At 38.1% G+C, this 17,128-nt stretch overlaps 1 protein-coding gene across 1 annotated transcript in view; it reads right to left on the bottom strand.

Moving 5' to 3' along the window:
* The window catches only part of LOC143186258 (uncharacterized), a 182,495-nt gene that overhangs the window by 20,154 nt on the left and 145,213 nt on the right, over positions 1–17,128 (bottom strand). Inside the window, exon 4 of the mRNA XM_076389829.1 lies at positions 110–232. Coding sequence (XP_076245944.1) covers positions 110–232 — 123 coding nt within the window. The remainder of the gene's footprint in view (positions 1–109; positions 233–17,128) is intronic.

Genomic DNA, 17,128 nt, shown 5'->3' with positions numbered 1-17,128 from the left:
GTGGAATGAAGTTGCCCGCAGCGTATTTCGTTCGCCTCGTGAATAGAGACCAGCTCTAGACGGGGTTTACGGGAGTCGCCTAAATGAATCGCTAGTAATTAGAACTTACTGGCGCAGAGGGTGGAGGTGGCCTCGTCGGAGCCATCGCCGCAGTGATTCACGCCGTCACAAAGGAGGTCCGTCTCGATGCAGAATTTGTTCTCGGTGCATCGGAAGTCCTTGCAGGTGTGCTCTGGAAGGGAAGAAAATAATTCTGCTGTTTAAAGACGTCAGTGAAACAGAGGGAGCGACAGAGAGGAAGAGAGATGGCGGGAGAGGTTGCGCGGGGGATGGGGAAGTATCGCGGTTCGCGGACAAGCACATCGACATTGCCTGGGGGGGCGCGCACCCCTCGAGTCGAGGGCTCTTCGACAGGTGTCGGGGCTTCAACGACAGGCTAGTTTCGAAACCACCAGCCTCGCATTTCGGTGGTCCTCCTACGAACCCTGCGGCAATTTTCGTCACGTTTCTGTGGCTGTTTCTGCGAGGTTTGCAGTCATTTCTTTTCGTCTACTTTTTAACCTTCTTTCGCGAGTTTTTAACTATTTCTCCTGCGACTCTGTGGCTTTCGTTTGGGTTAAGGTTACAATTAATTAATTGTAGAGTCAAGGGGAAGTGTGTTAAGAACGAGATGGAGGGGAAGTATGTGAACTGATATGTGGAATGATAAAATATAGAATACTGTATGTACTTAGAATAAGCAAGAGCATACTTATTGTTAGTAATTTTTTTAGAGTTGACATGTGCTACGTAGAGCTGGATTTTTATAGATAGGGGATACGTCGATTTAGTTAGTAGTTATGATTAGTTTGGCCAATAATACGCTGCATCTGAAAGTGCTTGTCAAATCAGGCAATTCCATCTACTGTAACCATATGAATACACATTTTTCTAGATGCAACCTTACTAGATCTGCAAAGTACCTACAATTAGGTTGAGGAGTGAGGTTTAAGTCATGATTTTTCTAGTTTCAAAAATGGATTTAAAAAATACAAAAATACATTTCTACACCCCTAGCTAACGATTAATAAAATTCTTTAACGCTTTTATGGTCACTAAATACACCAATCTAATATTTATTTTAACACTTGAAATATAATTTCTACATATATGCATGACTCAGAAAAAATAATTTAGAAGTTCGATATTCATAGAAAAAATTGCTAAGTAGAAGTGATACGAGAACCAATATCTGCAACTCGGTATGTAATTAAAATTTAATGTACACTATGCAATTGTACGTGATTCGAAATACTCTGGCTATACAGTGATAAACATAGAATTAATTGGCTGAATTACATGGAGTCATTAGGCAAACACTAATGAACAAATTTGAATAAAATGACTAGGACGAGGTTCTGTTGCAAAACGATTAATTATACGAATCTGTATGTCGATATCGGACATCTGTCTTGCCATGATTCCGCCTCATTTCATCTCGAATATCCGCTGATCTAATACGATTAGAGAAAACGATTTAAACCTGTCGATATGAACAGCTATAATTATAATTCAATAAGTTAATATTAATGACAATGTTAGCGGGGCATTAATATTAATTGGCTATTTCAATAATTGGTTTCGTAATGTTGCTAACAGCTATTGTCCTTGTGTATACATAATTGCTGATTGTAAGTGCAATTGTATAACATTCCTTAATTCTTTGTTAAAAGAAACACTTCTTTACATACATATAATAACTAAACACTGTATTATCTTAACTGATAATGTTATGCTGTAATCACACCCATTAATGTTAGCAATACCTACATATTATTCTTGAAAAATGGAAATGTGCTAAAATATGAAATAAATAAGTAGGTAATATTAATTTATATGTCCTCTCAGAAATCCCGCTCTGGCCTTAAATAATTAATTTCTCAGCCTTTCACACATCATTTCGATAATATTCATTATTGAAGCCAAGAATGTATGGTAAACTATTTATAAAATACCGAATTATTTTCATTACCGATGAAAAACGACCACTAGTGTTCATAACTTTTAGCAAGCGAACGGAAGGCAAAAAGGATTCGGTCACCGATTTTCCTGGTCCTCGTTCGTAATTATAACTCCCGGGGGTAGTCCAGGATCGAAGGTAATAAAACGAAAAACGGAGAGTTAAAGGATTGGCGCGAGAGAAATGGCCCGCCGAAGAAAAAGCGGAAACCCGACGCTGTGACGTCTGGGAAAGCGTAATTTTCTATAATTTAATAGTTGAAATTCTTTTCGCCTTTATCTTTCCCCTTGGTCCCGACGCTCGGACAGATTCGAGGTGTTGGGGTGAGGGGACAGAGGAGAACTGGAGAGAAACGGTGCGTTTCATCGTGATTAAAAAGGGATCGACCCGGCTACAAATCTCTCGCGATATAGCGTTCGATAGAATAAATTGATCTGTCGCTGGGAAAAATGGCGGAGAAACTATTCCTAAAACTTAGGATTCCATTAATAATTGTCTTTCTTCGAATATGTATGCATCGTCGATTCGAGTCTCTCGTTTTATTCTGAGACAGATGTTGAATTAGTGAAGTGTACTCCTGAATTTCATTCAGTGAAGTAATTGCACACTTGTAAGAAAAATTTATCACTGGACGTTTGCAGGGAGAAATTTTAGAAGCATTTAAGAGGATTAATAAAAGACTTCCAGGATATTTCAGTGGGCTTAAGAAAAGAATGTTACACTGAGAGTAAATTTAATAAAGTAAATCAACGAATATACATTATTTATTTTCGATGGAGTTAAAAGAGAATGATCTAAAAAGATATTTAATCGTACATGTCAATCTTCATCAATCTTACGTTCACCTCAACCAAGAGAGTTCTATTTTTTATACAGTGTTTTAAAAAATGTATAGATAAAATTATTAGCTGTTTTAGAAATAGCCAACTATTATTAAATACTTTTCTGCTTAACTGAAGAGTGATCCCAGGAGAATTGTGATAGAAACCTCTCGAATCAAGTAGTATAAATCAATAATAAATACTCCAAGTGTTCAAAAAAACAGATTATCCGAAGAACATTAAGAATTTAGTAGAGTAAATCAATAACAAAAGTATCAGCTGCAATGAAATCGAATATACTTCTTATTCTGAATTAAGTAGTATGAGTCAATAATAAATGTTCATGAATACTTATAAGCGAAAACTGTCAGATTGAACATACCTCAAATAAATCAATATTAAATTTAACACATTAGTTATCAATATTTAACCATTTTTCAACGAAATATATCAAACTAAATTCTGTATCTCTCGAGGTGCAATATGAATCATGTGAACAACCAGAACAAAAAGCCTATAGCAAGTTGTAGTAGCAATATTGATGCAAAACTCGGAAGTGCAGCCACGTTTTTATGGCAAACGAACGAAAAATATACGTTCACGAGAAAATCGGAGAAACTATTGTACATGAAAAACAGTCTTTGGGCGTGCCTCGTAAAGATTCAGCGATAGATAGAACGTACAAGCATGGATGAATGCGAAACGTACGCTGGCGTGTTCGCAATCGTACTTTCAGTGATTCTAAACTTCGCTCTGTTTAACTTGACGCGTCAATTATTCGTTAGCCGTTCCGATTAATCGATGCACCTGACTGCATCCAAGTTTTTGCAACGCTCTGTGCGCTAATGGTTTTCTGCAACGCGTTCGAAATGCCGCAGGAAAAATTGCGAGCGTTTACACGTTAGGTCGTTCGTCGATTAATCACGACTCTTTTGTTGCACAATACCTTTTTTTTCAGCTGAATAAAATACACAGGACGATGAATCGAAAGTTATCAAGTAGAACTGCAATATCGATAATGAAACAGAAATTCTGAAATACATCAAATCGCGACATTGTCAATTAATTGGAATTTTTAGCGTTCAATAAATATAAAAGTTAATTCAATAGGTGCAATATCTGTATCTTTATAAAAATACTTCACTATTACAAGTAGAAATTGTTTCGTTATGAATACGATATTAATAAATATAATATAAATATAAATAGAATGTAAATATGTTTAATTATAGCAGATGGCGAATGGTAAGTGAACATTGTTAAGGTACTCGTAGGTACGCGACATGTACAATCCTTTTCGTAATTCGTATCATGCTTATAATTACGAACATCTAAAATCACATAAGAGCCTGTTTAATTTATTTACACAATTTACGTAGTTCCAAACTCGAACTCTGTTGGACTTTTAAGTGGAGTAGTTTCAGAGTCCATAATACCCTGTAGAAAGTCAACGAGCCCCTCGCGAGCCTTTGCTGGTCCAATCGCAATCGTGGTGAAATATCGTCCTACTGAGAACTCTATTCACGTACGAAATTCAGAGGTTCGGCTCGATAAAAATGCATGAAGATTTTTCGATAATTGTCGCAAAAATTTGCTAACTCTTATTTAATAAATGACAACGACGTCTATCAAGAAAAGGAGAATTTTCAATTGAGAAGCATTTTAAAATTAAAAAATCAGGGATTCAGAACTTGATAATTATAAGTCCTTATTCACAGAATAATAAGTGTGTTCAAATGAGAGAAAAATATTTTAAAAAAGAGAAACAATACCAGAATCCTTCCTCATTTTACAACCCCTACAAATTACATATAAAATTTGCCTCACAGTCCTTTCTATGAATTTTAATTCTAACATATATCCAAGAAATTCTGAAAGAAACATAAAACTTAGAAAGTGCCCCAAAAAGGAATTTACATTCACCTAAAACAAACCACTGCCATAAAATAAACTCGTATTAAAAGCAGACTGCAAAGATCAGATTGAAAACACTTTCTTACCAATATCGAACACATACTCGGTACCAGTGAACCAGATAACCTTCAAATAAAACCAACAGTCCTATGACCCTGAAAAGGTAACGATACTCTGTATTCCTAGGACATCCTTCGTGACCACTCCTTCACGGTTGAGACTATTAATCGACCACGGAATTCGATCGTTAACAATGGCAATATTGGTTGGTCGGTTTGTCGAGCAAACACAGCAGGCGATCGAACGTAAGTTCCCGCGGTGCTTCGCGTTCATTACGTATAGCGATGTTAGTACACGGAGGTTTGCTCAACCGACTACTGTTAATTTCATCAGCGTGTCGCGCAAATTACGGCGGATTCAACGTTGTCCACAGTGAAATTATTGGCCAATCGGGAAAACTAAACGGCGCTGTTGCAGGGCAACGTAGAGCGGGTAGTATTCTCTGAGCATCGTCGTCGGCGTTGTTTTCATCGATTAGTATCGACGGCGATACTAATAGCCGCTAACGAGCTACCACTGCAAATGGCGCACTTACAACGAGAACGTTCGAATTACTTCGCGCTGTTTCGATGCCATTACCGCAGGGGAAATGGAGGGAAACGGTATAATCTACTGGGGATCGATCGGCAAGTAATATCCTATGTTTTATTCATTTCCTGTTCTCCGCTCGGAATCTCTTGATCTTCCCTACAAACGACTGATTGAACATCCGCCTTCTTTCGCGCCACTGCTGGCCCCAAACTATTCCCTGATAATTGCTTAATCACGGCGTACCAAATCGATTCTGCTACCATTTGCGCAGTGGTAATGGAAGAGATGAACGTTGCTTTTAGATGTTGTAAAATGAGAGGGATTCTGAGCAGGAGTTATGATATTTAAGTGACCTTAAAGAGAGGTGGTCTCTTTTTACGAAATTGAAACTAGAAGTATCTCTAGAAAGCATTAGAAGGTTATTTTTATGTTCAAAGTTTATGTGATGGCTTTAATTGATGTACACTTCAACGCTACTAGGAAAAAAGATTATTGGGGTCAAGGGGCCATATACACAAAACAGGAAGAATTGGATTACATTCAAAATTCAAGCAAAACTTACCAGTTGTCCAGGATGTCCAGTGGTCAAGCTGCCCACTGGTCAAGATGTCCACTGGTCAAGATGTCCAGTGGTCAAGCTGCCCACTGGTCAAGATGTCCACTGGTCAAGGCGACCCTAGGTCCAAGCTGACCCAAGGTCCAGAGTGGTCCAGGGTCCAGGGAGTCCCTCCATAGGATCACCAGGACGATCCTCACCCTCCGGAGACCCCGGAGCGAGTGAGAAAATCATTGTCCTCCAGGAGTATTTATATCCCTCGACAAGGAGAGTAGGAACCAATCATCGAATTGGAAGATTAAGCGAACGAAGAATATTTGTGAAAACTTGATATTTTCAATAATATAAACATCACAGCAACAATTTTTACTACATGCATTATTAATTGTTATCGTACACAGTGACTCATGCAAAATATTAACATTTATAATTGTTAAATAACGAATTACAACAAAATTTGCAACCTTTCAACTCTTTTCTCTACTTTAAATAATTAGTTTCTTTGTATTTCGTTATTTAACAATTATAAATAATAATAGTTTGCATGAGTCACTACTTATGATAACAATTAAAAACAAATGTAGTAGAAATTGTTGCTGCCACGTTTATTTTATTGAAATTATCAAGTTTTCACAAATATTCTTCGTTCGTTTAATCTTGCAATTCAATTATTGGTTCCCGCTTTCCTGGTTGAGGGGTATAAATACCCGTGGAGGACAATGATTTTCTCACTCGCTCCGGGGTCTCTGGAGGGTGAGGATCCTCCTGGTGATCCTCTGGAGGGACTTCTTGGGTCCTGGACCAACCTGGACCTTAAACTATGATGGTCAGTGGCCAGTACGTGGACAGCTTGACCACTGGTCATCGTGGACCACTGGTATATTTTGCCCAAATTTTAAATTTAATTCTACTGTTATCTCTATTTCGTATGTACCCTGTTCACTATCTCGTACCATTAAATTATTTTTCTTTTTATCTTGTTATGTTTTATTGTTTGCTAGTGTAAAACAATGTATTCACATAGTCGCCTATAATTGAAATATTTCTTTCTAAATTTCAGTAGCGATCATAATCTGCGCTATATCTGTCGCTTTTATTTTCGGATCAGTTTTTTTATAGGTACATTCGTGTTTTATCAGTCAGCACTTTTTTCTTTTGTTTAAATTACACTGTGACGACCATTTTTGACATATCAATGGCCGAATTTACGACGTCGCAGATTATGAAATATCAGCTATAGGGAGGGAGAGAATTCCAACGTGACTGTTCAAAATTATGCTATCCCAGGAGACGTTATTTCTGGTTTGCACACGTTTCTCCGACAGGTGAACGCAAAGTTAAAACAAATGCGATACAGACCTGCTTTTATTTTTGAAATGTCTGCGCGATAGTGAAACGGAAATGAAAATGTATGTTTGAAAATGTTCGCTTTTCGCTTTCTACTTGTTCAAGATACATTCTTTATTTAGAAAGTATTATTTTATTTCTTTCTCATTTACGTCTACAGCAACCCTCTGTCAAAAATCAAAGACTCTATCTGTACATCAACGAAACGATTTGATAAAATAAAATAAGTAGAAATTTCGTGGTAATCCTCTTACTTCTACAAATTTTCACAAATAGGATCAACTGTTACAAATATCATATATCATAATCGCATAACAAATATGATCTAATCTCTCAAAAATTTGTCCAGTTATTATTGTATATCTACTTCTCCTTAATCCACTGACATGCCACCACTGCAAATAAAAACTAGCCAGTCTAGTGTCATTTAATTCTGACTGTAATTTATTGCCCTGTGCAACTTTTCTCGTGCATCCTGCCCATAAGCCATTTCAAATGACCACTGGAACATCAGGAAAATCGGAACGAGAGATGTTGACGTTTAATACTGCGCTGCAGTTCCACGTAAATCGTTAGTCTCGGGTCGTTTGTGCTCGTACAAGTTGGGAGCGACGCTTGGCATTAAAATGAACACTCTTGATGGATCAATGGGACTCGTAACGACGAAATATAGTCCACATAAATGGACGTGATTCCACTGATATTGTAACGCGCGAATTTCGTGACGATCGATGCTCTCGATTCCTGTCGCAACACAGAAACACCGGAAAACAGTGCGTTCCCGTGCTCGTTCGAGTCTTTCGACGTGTCCAAATCGTCATCAGTGCCGTTGCAAAGCACTGACACCTCCAAATGCGATCAAATTTCAATTTTCTGTCGCATTTTATCAAGCCATTTTCCTGCGTATCGATTACGCCAGTGTAAATTGGAATTTCAATAAATAAACGCTCTGTTTCGATTCTGCTTATCACTGCTCGTGTAGAATACATATTATCCTAATTAAGTATGCTGATTATTCCATGTTTTCGATTTTGAGAAATTTTGAGAGCCCTCTCCATATGTATACCTTTAGCACACGAATTTAGTTCATTCTATGTGTGAAAATTAAAAACCTCTTTCTTTTGTTGTAGTTTATGAACGATGATTATTACAAACAGGGGAATAATAAAAGAAGTATCACTTGCTAAGTAAATATATTTAGGATATCGTTTGATTGTAAAAACTTGAATGTAGGGAACTTAGAAATTGGACTCTAGAAATAGACTCAAATAAAAATTCTACAAAATTTCTGAAGGATTCTAGAGTTCAAAAGTCCAAGAACTACATATTATACACAAAGTTACATAACTTTAAGATGAGATCTGTAGCCAAAACTATGTTCTAAATCTTTACTTGGTATATTTCGCAAATTTCAATAATATAAATCTATCCAAATCACCTAATTTCAAATATATATGTATATAAAAATTTAGAATTTCCTGGAATTTTAAATACCAGTTGCAAAGAGTTACAAGAACATGATCAAACTGTCATCACTGCCAAAACCTAAGCAACCCTCCCAAGAAACACCCCCACCAGAAATTTCAATAGAATCAGGATCAGTATCAGTAAATTCCACATAAACTGTCTCGCGACGCGTCCCAATTTTTCAGACGACTGCTCGCAACTCTTCCAGATGACGGGTCGGGAGAATCTCGCATCTGGCTGGGATTATCCCCGAGAAAAGAACAACGGCTGGTAATGAAAGAACGCATCCGCGTTTCCAGCGAGCAGACTCATCCATTGAGGCTGTCGTCTCCTTCGTTCGCGGGATATTCGAGTAGAATTAAACGCGCTGGGGCATATCGAGGGGCGGAAGATGGGCGAGGGTGGAAAAATTTCTTCATCGCGCCGATGAGAAGCCGACTTTCCGCAATCACGTGTACCTACCCACTGTTTTGTCCCACATTTATCCTTCTTCACGCGACGATTCAGCACGAGGTCGCGAAGCGAGATCGCGTGAGCCCACTCGCGTGTCGGATTCGATATAATAAACCACGAAGGGTACGCGATTACGATAACGAAGTGGATGACGACATTAATGATAGTAATGACGATAGTCGTGACGTTTCGGATACTTCTTCAGGGTTTTCTATTACTGTGGATTGTGTTGGACTTCCTTGGTTCATCATTGGGTGGGAACTTGAGGAGATGGATACAACTTGTACGAGTACTAGCGAAAATTGCTTTTCTTTTTTTTGGATTGATTGAGGGGAAGCTGTTTATCTGAAAGTTTAATTACTACTTGATATAAGAGAGTCACAGGATTTATTTCACAGAAATAAAGAGACTTATAGAATGTGAAATTTTTGTTATTCTATTATAGATTGTTTAGCTTAATAGAAGCATCGTAATGTCATAAGAATTGCATGAAAATGCAATCACTAATGAATAGAAATAGGAAGAAATAATAATAAACTATTTATTCGTCGGAAATAAGCTAGATCTTTGTCGTGTTAGAGAGAAATGTCACGCATCATGAATTCCGCGAATTCTTCAAATGAATCTAGAACACCAACAGACGCTTGGCTTGACGCTTGAATTCAACAATTCGCATTTTCGAAGGAATCCCAACTATGCGCTCATTGTACGTTCTTTCCTTACCGCTCTTTTCGCCAAATTCCCCTGCTTCTGTTTATCGACCATCTTTTCATAATCGCCAGAAGAAATTTTGCGAAGCAAATATTTGTTCTAAACAAAGATTTAATCAAAGCAAGTCTAATATTAAAGGAACATGCTCGAGTAGGTATGTTAAATATGAAGAACATGTTTGCTCATTCGAAGGAAGTTTCATTGCCGATAATTACCTTGGTCAAATTTTCATTTAACTATGCTATTCGATTCTCTGCAAATATTTCCTTTCAAATTTCGGTCTTTTAATGTATCCTGATAGGTACTTATTATGGTATTGAGTATGAAATTTATATTTTATTTACTGCAAAGACTAATTTGGTCATTTTTCTGACATTTGCATCATTTATCACGGTACAGAAGAGAATGAAACCAGTCCTCCAAACTTTAATAAATTCTCCTGTGAAAAGGTTAATCCCCCAAAGAATTACATTATATATAGTTTCGTTGCGTCATTCACTGCTAAGATATTAATCCCAACTCACCTCCTTCGTGACAGATCTAACACTACCAACGCAATAATATAGAGTGTTTCAAACCTATGTAGACAGTTGATGATTCTACAATGAAAAATTATATCGAAAGTATACAAGTAAATTCTTTTACTTCCTTGTGTCGTTTTCGACACAATTCATTACGCATTTCTATTTGGTTCGAATGTACAGTCGGTCTGATCATTGACTTTATCTACTGAAAATTAAAAACGCTTTCCTCTCACTGTGTAAAATCCCTAGTTTTTAAATATCCTATGCATAGTTATATTTATTATTATATTTACTTTCTTAAATTTAATTATACTCCATACAGCCTTAAAAAGGTTTTAAAGACATCCAGTAAAGTCCTAAAAATGTGCAAGACATCTTCGCATAGATGGAATTTATAAATCAGTACAACTTTAAGACTCCTTAAAAGACATTTATAAAACATGTTATAATTACATAATTAGAACGTCTTGACGACTTTCAGGTAAAAAATAGACGTCTTTAGACGCTCAAAAGTGTAAGCTTTCAAGACGTCTAATGGACGTAAACTTCAAAAGTCTTTACGATATAAGCTGTCAGACGTTTTTAAAAAATCTAAATTATATCATAAGATGTCCAGACATAAAATGGATATAAAATAAACGTCTTCAAGACGTCCTGTACTATCTGAGACTTAACATTATATCTTATATAGAATACAATCACAGTTCGTCGAACTTCAGGAAACAGTATCATCGATAATCTACATATTACCTTTCAAAAAAATCTTCCAAAAAATAAACCTATAGATACATAAGTCACTCAGTTCTAAAATATCGAACCACCCAAATATCAAAAAATTTTGTTCCATATTTTAACCTATATTCTACTCTTTCCCACACATCTAGAATTACCATCTTTCTCCCATACGATCATTTTTTAAACTTGCACATTTCCCATTATCTGTTCGCTGTTTCGAGCCATCGTACGCTCTGTATCGCTCTGTGCTCCTTTTCTCCCCGGCTGGTCGACTCGACATCCCCATTCGTCAGCGGGCCATGCATCAGAACCTCGACGTTTACATGAGTCGCGTGGCGTGGGGACGCGTGTCCACGCCGCGGCGCAGGGACAACGAAACGCGCGATGCGTCGCGCGGCACGGAAGCGTCGTGCAAACGCATAAACACATTAGTTGCTTGTAATGGGGCTGCGCCGACGGAATTCAGACGCATAGAGGTTGGAACGGAAACGGGCTGAGGGTGGAGGCCTGGATCCAGGCACAAAGGTGCGCTCGAGTGCTGCCTTGATGGATACGTATGGGAGGCATCCCCATGGAAATGATCCCTCCACCCTAATCTCGTGTCTAGGCCGGTGCATCATCGCCCTCTGAAGCGCGTGCACGAAACTGTGAGTCATCCGACCCGAGCGAGGGTGGGGACGAAACGGGAATCAATTTTCGTTGGAAAAATGGAACGCTTTGTGGTCTTGGATTGCGATAAGTGGTTGGGGTGGTTGATGACACGAAATTGGTGGAGCAATTGAATGTATCGCGTATTACAGCAATGAATATCAGAATTGTAGCGTTTTATGTAAGTAGTAGTCTGTGTTATTATAATAATATTATTTTTTGGATCTATTAAGTGGCTTCTGGATACGATAGAAACTGTATGGGATGACTGTCTTCACGATGCAAGGGTTGTGCACACTTATCGAATAAGAGTGCATCGAGTTTCAGAGCGATTTAAGACAAACGTTGCGTGCAAGATCGCGTTTCGGATCGTCGACGTGATAATCGAATCACTGTGGTTTCTTCAAGTGGATTTCTCCTTAACTCTGTATCGACAAAATTGCGGCTGAGACCTGTGGTTCTTACAGCAAGTATAAATTTAGTCATTGTGGTCGAAGTTGAAAACACTATTAAACTTTGTGTATCCACTAATACAATAAAACTCCAAGCTTTATTTTAATGTCTTCCTTAGAAAGATTTATAGAATTGTAAAAAATTATTTTCATCTCCAATTCTATTTATTCACTATATCTTTTTGTTATGCTGCATTACTCATTAGGATAAGATATAAGGAATAAAGCCTGACTCAGCCCTATCTTCGCCCTTTGCCCAAAAGCTGAGTCAGATATTTGGCTACGTCAGGAACAGCTGACCTACATGGCCAGTGAAAAATCCAAAAAACGTAAGATTATTTGTTGAAGATTAGTATACAGGGTGATCAGTTTAACTGGAAACCCTCCAAGTGTTAACAGCATTTATTGCAAATGCTGTAGCATTGCAAGTGCTACTAACGCTCATTAGAGAATTTCCAATTAAAGTGATTACCCTGTGCAAGAAGCCTTTTCACCAAGTCTGGGGCTCATTTCCAAATTTACCACTGTACCGTGAATACATGTAATAATCCTTGCTATACAATTTCTTCTAGAGTCTGTTTGAGACCTATTCTTAATAAACTTCAAGCTATCGAGAGGAAGAGGAACTATTTCTCAAGAGAACTCCATCCTTTCCTTATTCACAGCATAACACTTTAATCATATGGAAGAACCTCTTACTTTTGAAATATTCAATTTACTACATCTCTGCTAATAATATTTGAATCCAGAAAGGAAAGTAAATTCATTAAATCAATTTTCATAGGATATCGAAAATCTTTGACTTCACGCGTGCTCCTCAAAGAACACTCATCGCATAACACCCGTTTATCCTTTCAACAGAAAATATTCCATAACCTACGTCAAAGCTTATCGAACGACGATGGGAACAGTGGAACGACCCAAGGAGCGGTTCGTTCCTCGATCAAAAGACTCGAGGCGCGTGTAGGAAAGTCAAGGGTGAAGGGTCTCGAACGGGGACCTCAATTTACTGCAAGAACGCGATCGCTTTGTCGCAGCATGTCACCGACGGGAATTTTTATTGCGTCCTTTAACTGTGTTTTGATGTTAAAATGGATGGGTCTCCCCTCGGCCTCTAGAATAGATCAAAAGTTTATCGGGGAACGAAGCTCGATCACGCTATCATATTTTCCACGGACCGTTCCAACTTTCTCCGCTCCTCCTCTGCTCCTCCTCCTCCCCCCTCGCTCGGTTCATTCTCACCGTTTCAACTCTACGCCGCTGCATAAGCACGCAATGCATTTCATGAATGAACCGCGGTTCGTTTGCTCTCGGGATCGCTTCTGCTTCCTGAACGAAACTGCAATCTCAATTCACCCGAAACGACCGAATATCCTTTCCCTTTACGACCGCCGCGGCCAGGAGTATTGACTTTTCTTCCCGATCCCCGGGCGCGTTTATTCCACCACCTGAGACCCTCTACGCACCAGGCAACCTGTAGTTCCTCTGTTAAAACAAACGAAACGCGTAATCGAACGAAACGGCCACGACTATGAGCCGATCCGTGCTTTTATTGCATCGCGTTTCCTTGCGATCCTTTTTCTCATTCACCCTGCAAAAGCTGTACCGAATGGAATTTTATTTAATAAGGTGTTATTACTGGCAGGCTGTTTCGGAAAGCTTTGTGTAGATTTCATCGCGAAGTATGGTATGGTGGAGGAGATAGGCTGAAATTAATTTAATCGCTGGAATTTTTCCTTGCTTGGATAATTGGGGAATTGAGATAGTAGTGATGAAGGTATCTTAAATGAGAATTTTTAATTTGAAAGGAGATAAATAAATTATTGTAGTGCTTACGATGATTATATCTGTATTTGGTATAGAATTTATATACGTATTATTTTTTTATGAGAAAGCAAAAGAATTGCATACTTTAAAGCAACAAGTAAGATGAAACTTATCCCTATTCCAAAATGATGATTTTTAAAATTTCAGAAACGTCAACATCTTTTTATACTGTAGCTTGTAATGAAACACTACAACTAATTACATTATTCAGTTGCTTTAAAAGACACCAAATTCAATATTGCATATTATATACTGTTCTTTACTGAGCCCTGTAAAATACATATAATACACCCAATTATTCTGATTAAAACAAAAGGCAATAAATTATTGATTTCATCATTTATATTTCTCCATTTCAAGCTTTAATTTTAAAACCTATTATGAATATCATAATTTATCATAAAACAGATTATGATTATTCATTTCAAAAAACAAATAAAAAATAACGCAACGATTATTTTCAATGCATTCATTGACAAGTTTATTCCAATATCTATACTTTTAATCACGCTTATGTCACGGTCAATAACAGCAAGGGCTCTTTCACAGCTCACAGATTATTTAACCCGACGAATTTTGTTAATCGAGAATTGTTTATTTAACGTCATTACGCGGCGTATACAAATTTCGAAATCAGTAATTCGATTACTCGGGCCGAAATCGAGGAAGATAAATTTCGCGTGCGAACTCTGGCCTCGGTGTGCCTTCGGAATCGATAACGCTAATGCAATATTAATCCATCCCGCCTGAGTTGCCGGGATACAGATCCATTGGGAAATAATTACAATGGAATCCGGTGGTTAGCAGAAAAGGGACCGTCAGAGTAGTTGCGCAATAACGACGTAATTAATTTTATACTTGGGCGTTATCTGTCTATTGTTGTTCCAATGGCACCCCCTACAAACGATACAACGTTGGTACACGAACCAGCCCAGCGAACGAGATCAATTAATTTCGGTTTGGCGACGAGGTTCATTTCGTCTTGATGCATATATGCAAAGGGGGTTCGCCTTCGACGATGTCGTTGGAAACTTGTGTACTGTTGGAACAGGGTGCTGTAAGTACTCGAGTTCTCTCTACTTCGTGGAATATTACTTTTTATGCAAATTCCTGCTGCGAGAACTTTTTCCTTCGTTTCTTCTCTTTTATACTTGAACATCTAAGTGATCGGGGATTTTTATAATGATGTAAGCGGAATAATCTCACAGGAGACATAACTTTAGGGTCATCTTCTGATTTCGATAAAACTTTGTATACGAGCTGACATGTATTTTTTTAAGCGCTAATATTCGTGTTCAAGGGATGATAATCATCCTCAAAGTTGAAGCAAAAAATATATTTTCGTGAATATCTCGAATTTATTAAGAAAGAAACTCTCAATAAAAATTCCAGCCTAGTATAAAAATTTCCTTCCACTCTACTCTACAAAGCAATCAGTATTTCCTCTTTTGTCACGTTCATCTTACATGCATGTTACATCCTCAAAGTGCGCGTAACTTCGCCAGAGATCTCTCAGCAAAGACAAGGAGCTCTCGCAGAGATCCAAAACAAGACCACCGTGGATCCTCGCGCCAGAGACAACTCATTCCGCGTTATCCAGCCGACATCATCACTAATTCCTCCTATCCCCCACGGTATCCATCCAAGATTGAGCAGCCTGTACCTGTGACATGTACAAGACAATGCCCAGCGAATTGGCTCTAACGCAAGGATTAAGGGTAGGAAAGCGAAATTCGCAGATAATCCTCCCGAGGGTAGAGTCAATTAAGTCGAAACGAGCCTCGGTACGCGAAGGTCTTCCCTTGGAATCCTTAGAATCGTTCCTCCTCTGTATCGAAATCATACGCGAAGGAGAAAAAAAAGGGAGCTGCGTGTCCCGTTGGTCTCTTCCCTTTTTCCCTCGCCTGAACCTTCTTCATCCGTTTCTGCGGATAACCAACGACCGTTGCGGAATCAGCGAAACATTCAAAGATATCCCGCAGAGGATAGCTCTCGTAATTTAACCAGCAGCAACGAGATCGAAGGATATACGTGTACTTTAATGGATCTCGAAAGAATTCCGCGATCTAACTGTCCCGTTTGTGTTTTATGCCCTATGAAATAACGAATGAAGTATGGCCGATGGATGCGTCCTCAGGAGATCACGGGGAATTGCTTCCCCCTCTCTGTGGCCCTGGGAAATGCTGTTCCACCGATTCTTCGATAATTCGTATTACGCGCGATGGAATAGTCTGGCGATTTTTGAATTCTCTACGAGCGAGGGGGAGAATCGTGAGTTATGGAGAGTGAGTTGTGCAAGGGGAGGGGTATGTGTAGAATATAAAACGTTTTGGAAATGGTGATACAAGAGGCAAGATGGTTGCCTATATGTGTATATGTGAGACATTGAGAGCAACAACAGATTAACCCCAGTATTCGGAAAAATAGGGAAACAGTTTTAGTTTGCAGTAGATAAAGTAAGCCAATGGTCAGACCATGACTATTACTATTCCTTTCCCTTACTTCCAAGCGTGGAAAACTATATCTCTATATCCTCATACATGAGCAAGTTTGAAAGTCAATTTTCTCAAAAACAAATTGCAATATTAACTATTTCATTCCATATTTTTTCATTCTCATTTACAGAATTGATTTATGCATAAAATCGCCAATTTTCTACTACTGATACATCTACTACTGATTCTGAAATAGTATTTCACATGTCCTTTTCGGTCACTAAAAATATATTTTCTTAATAAGAAAAGCATGCAGTAGAAACTTTTTGCATTAACTGTATTTTTAAAAATTTATCAGTTCACTTTTTCTTTTCATTAAAGACAGTACTAAGTTTTCTTTAAGAATAGTTTTCGAAAATGGTCCACACCTCTTGAAGCTCTAAATTCTTTAAAAGAATCTAGGCACATACTTATACTGTACAGTATAAGGATTTATCGATACCATTTTCTTGGTTCCTATTCTACGTAGGTATTTTCCAAATTTATTATGGATTCCTTGCTGGATAGAAAACGCTGGCTAGACTGTTATAAGCTGTTCATATTTTTAAAACCTTCATAGGTACCCTCTGCTTAACGCTATTCTCGTTT

Source organism: Calliopsis andreniformis, chromosome 12 (assembly GCF_051401765.1).
Source record: "Calliopsis andreniformis isolate RMS-2024a chromosome 12, iyCalAndr_principal, whole genome shotgun sequence".
Taxonomy (NCBI): domain Eukaryota; kingdom Metazoa; phylum Arthropoda; class Insecta; order Hymenoptera; family Andrenidae; genus Calliopsis; species Calliopsis andreniformis.
The sequence above is the reverse complement of the archived record's forward strand: the minus strand, read 5'-3'. Positions and strand labels throughout refer to the sequence as shown.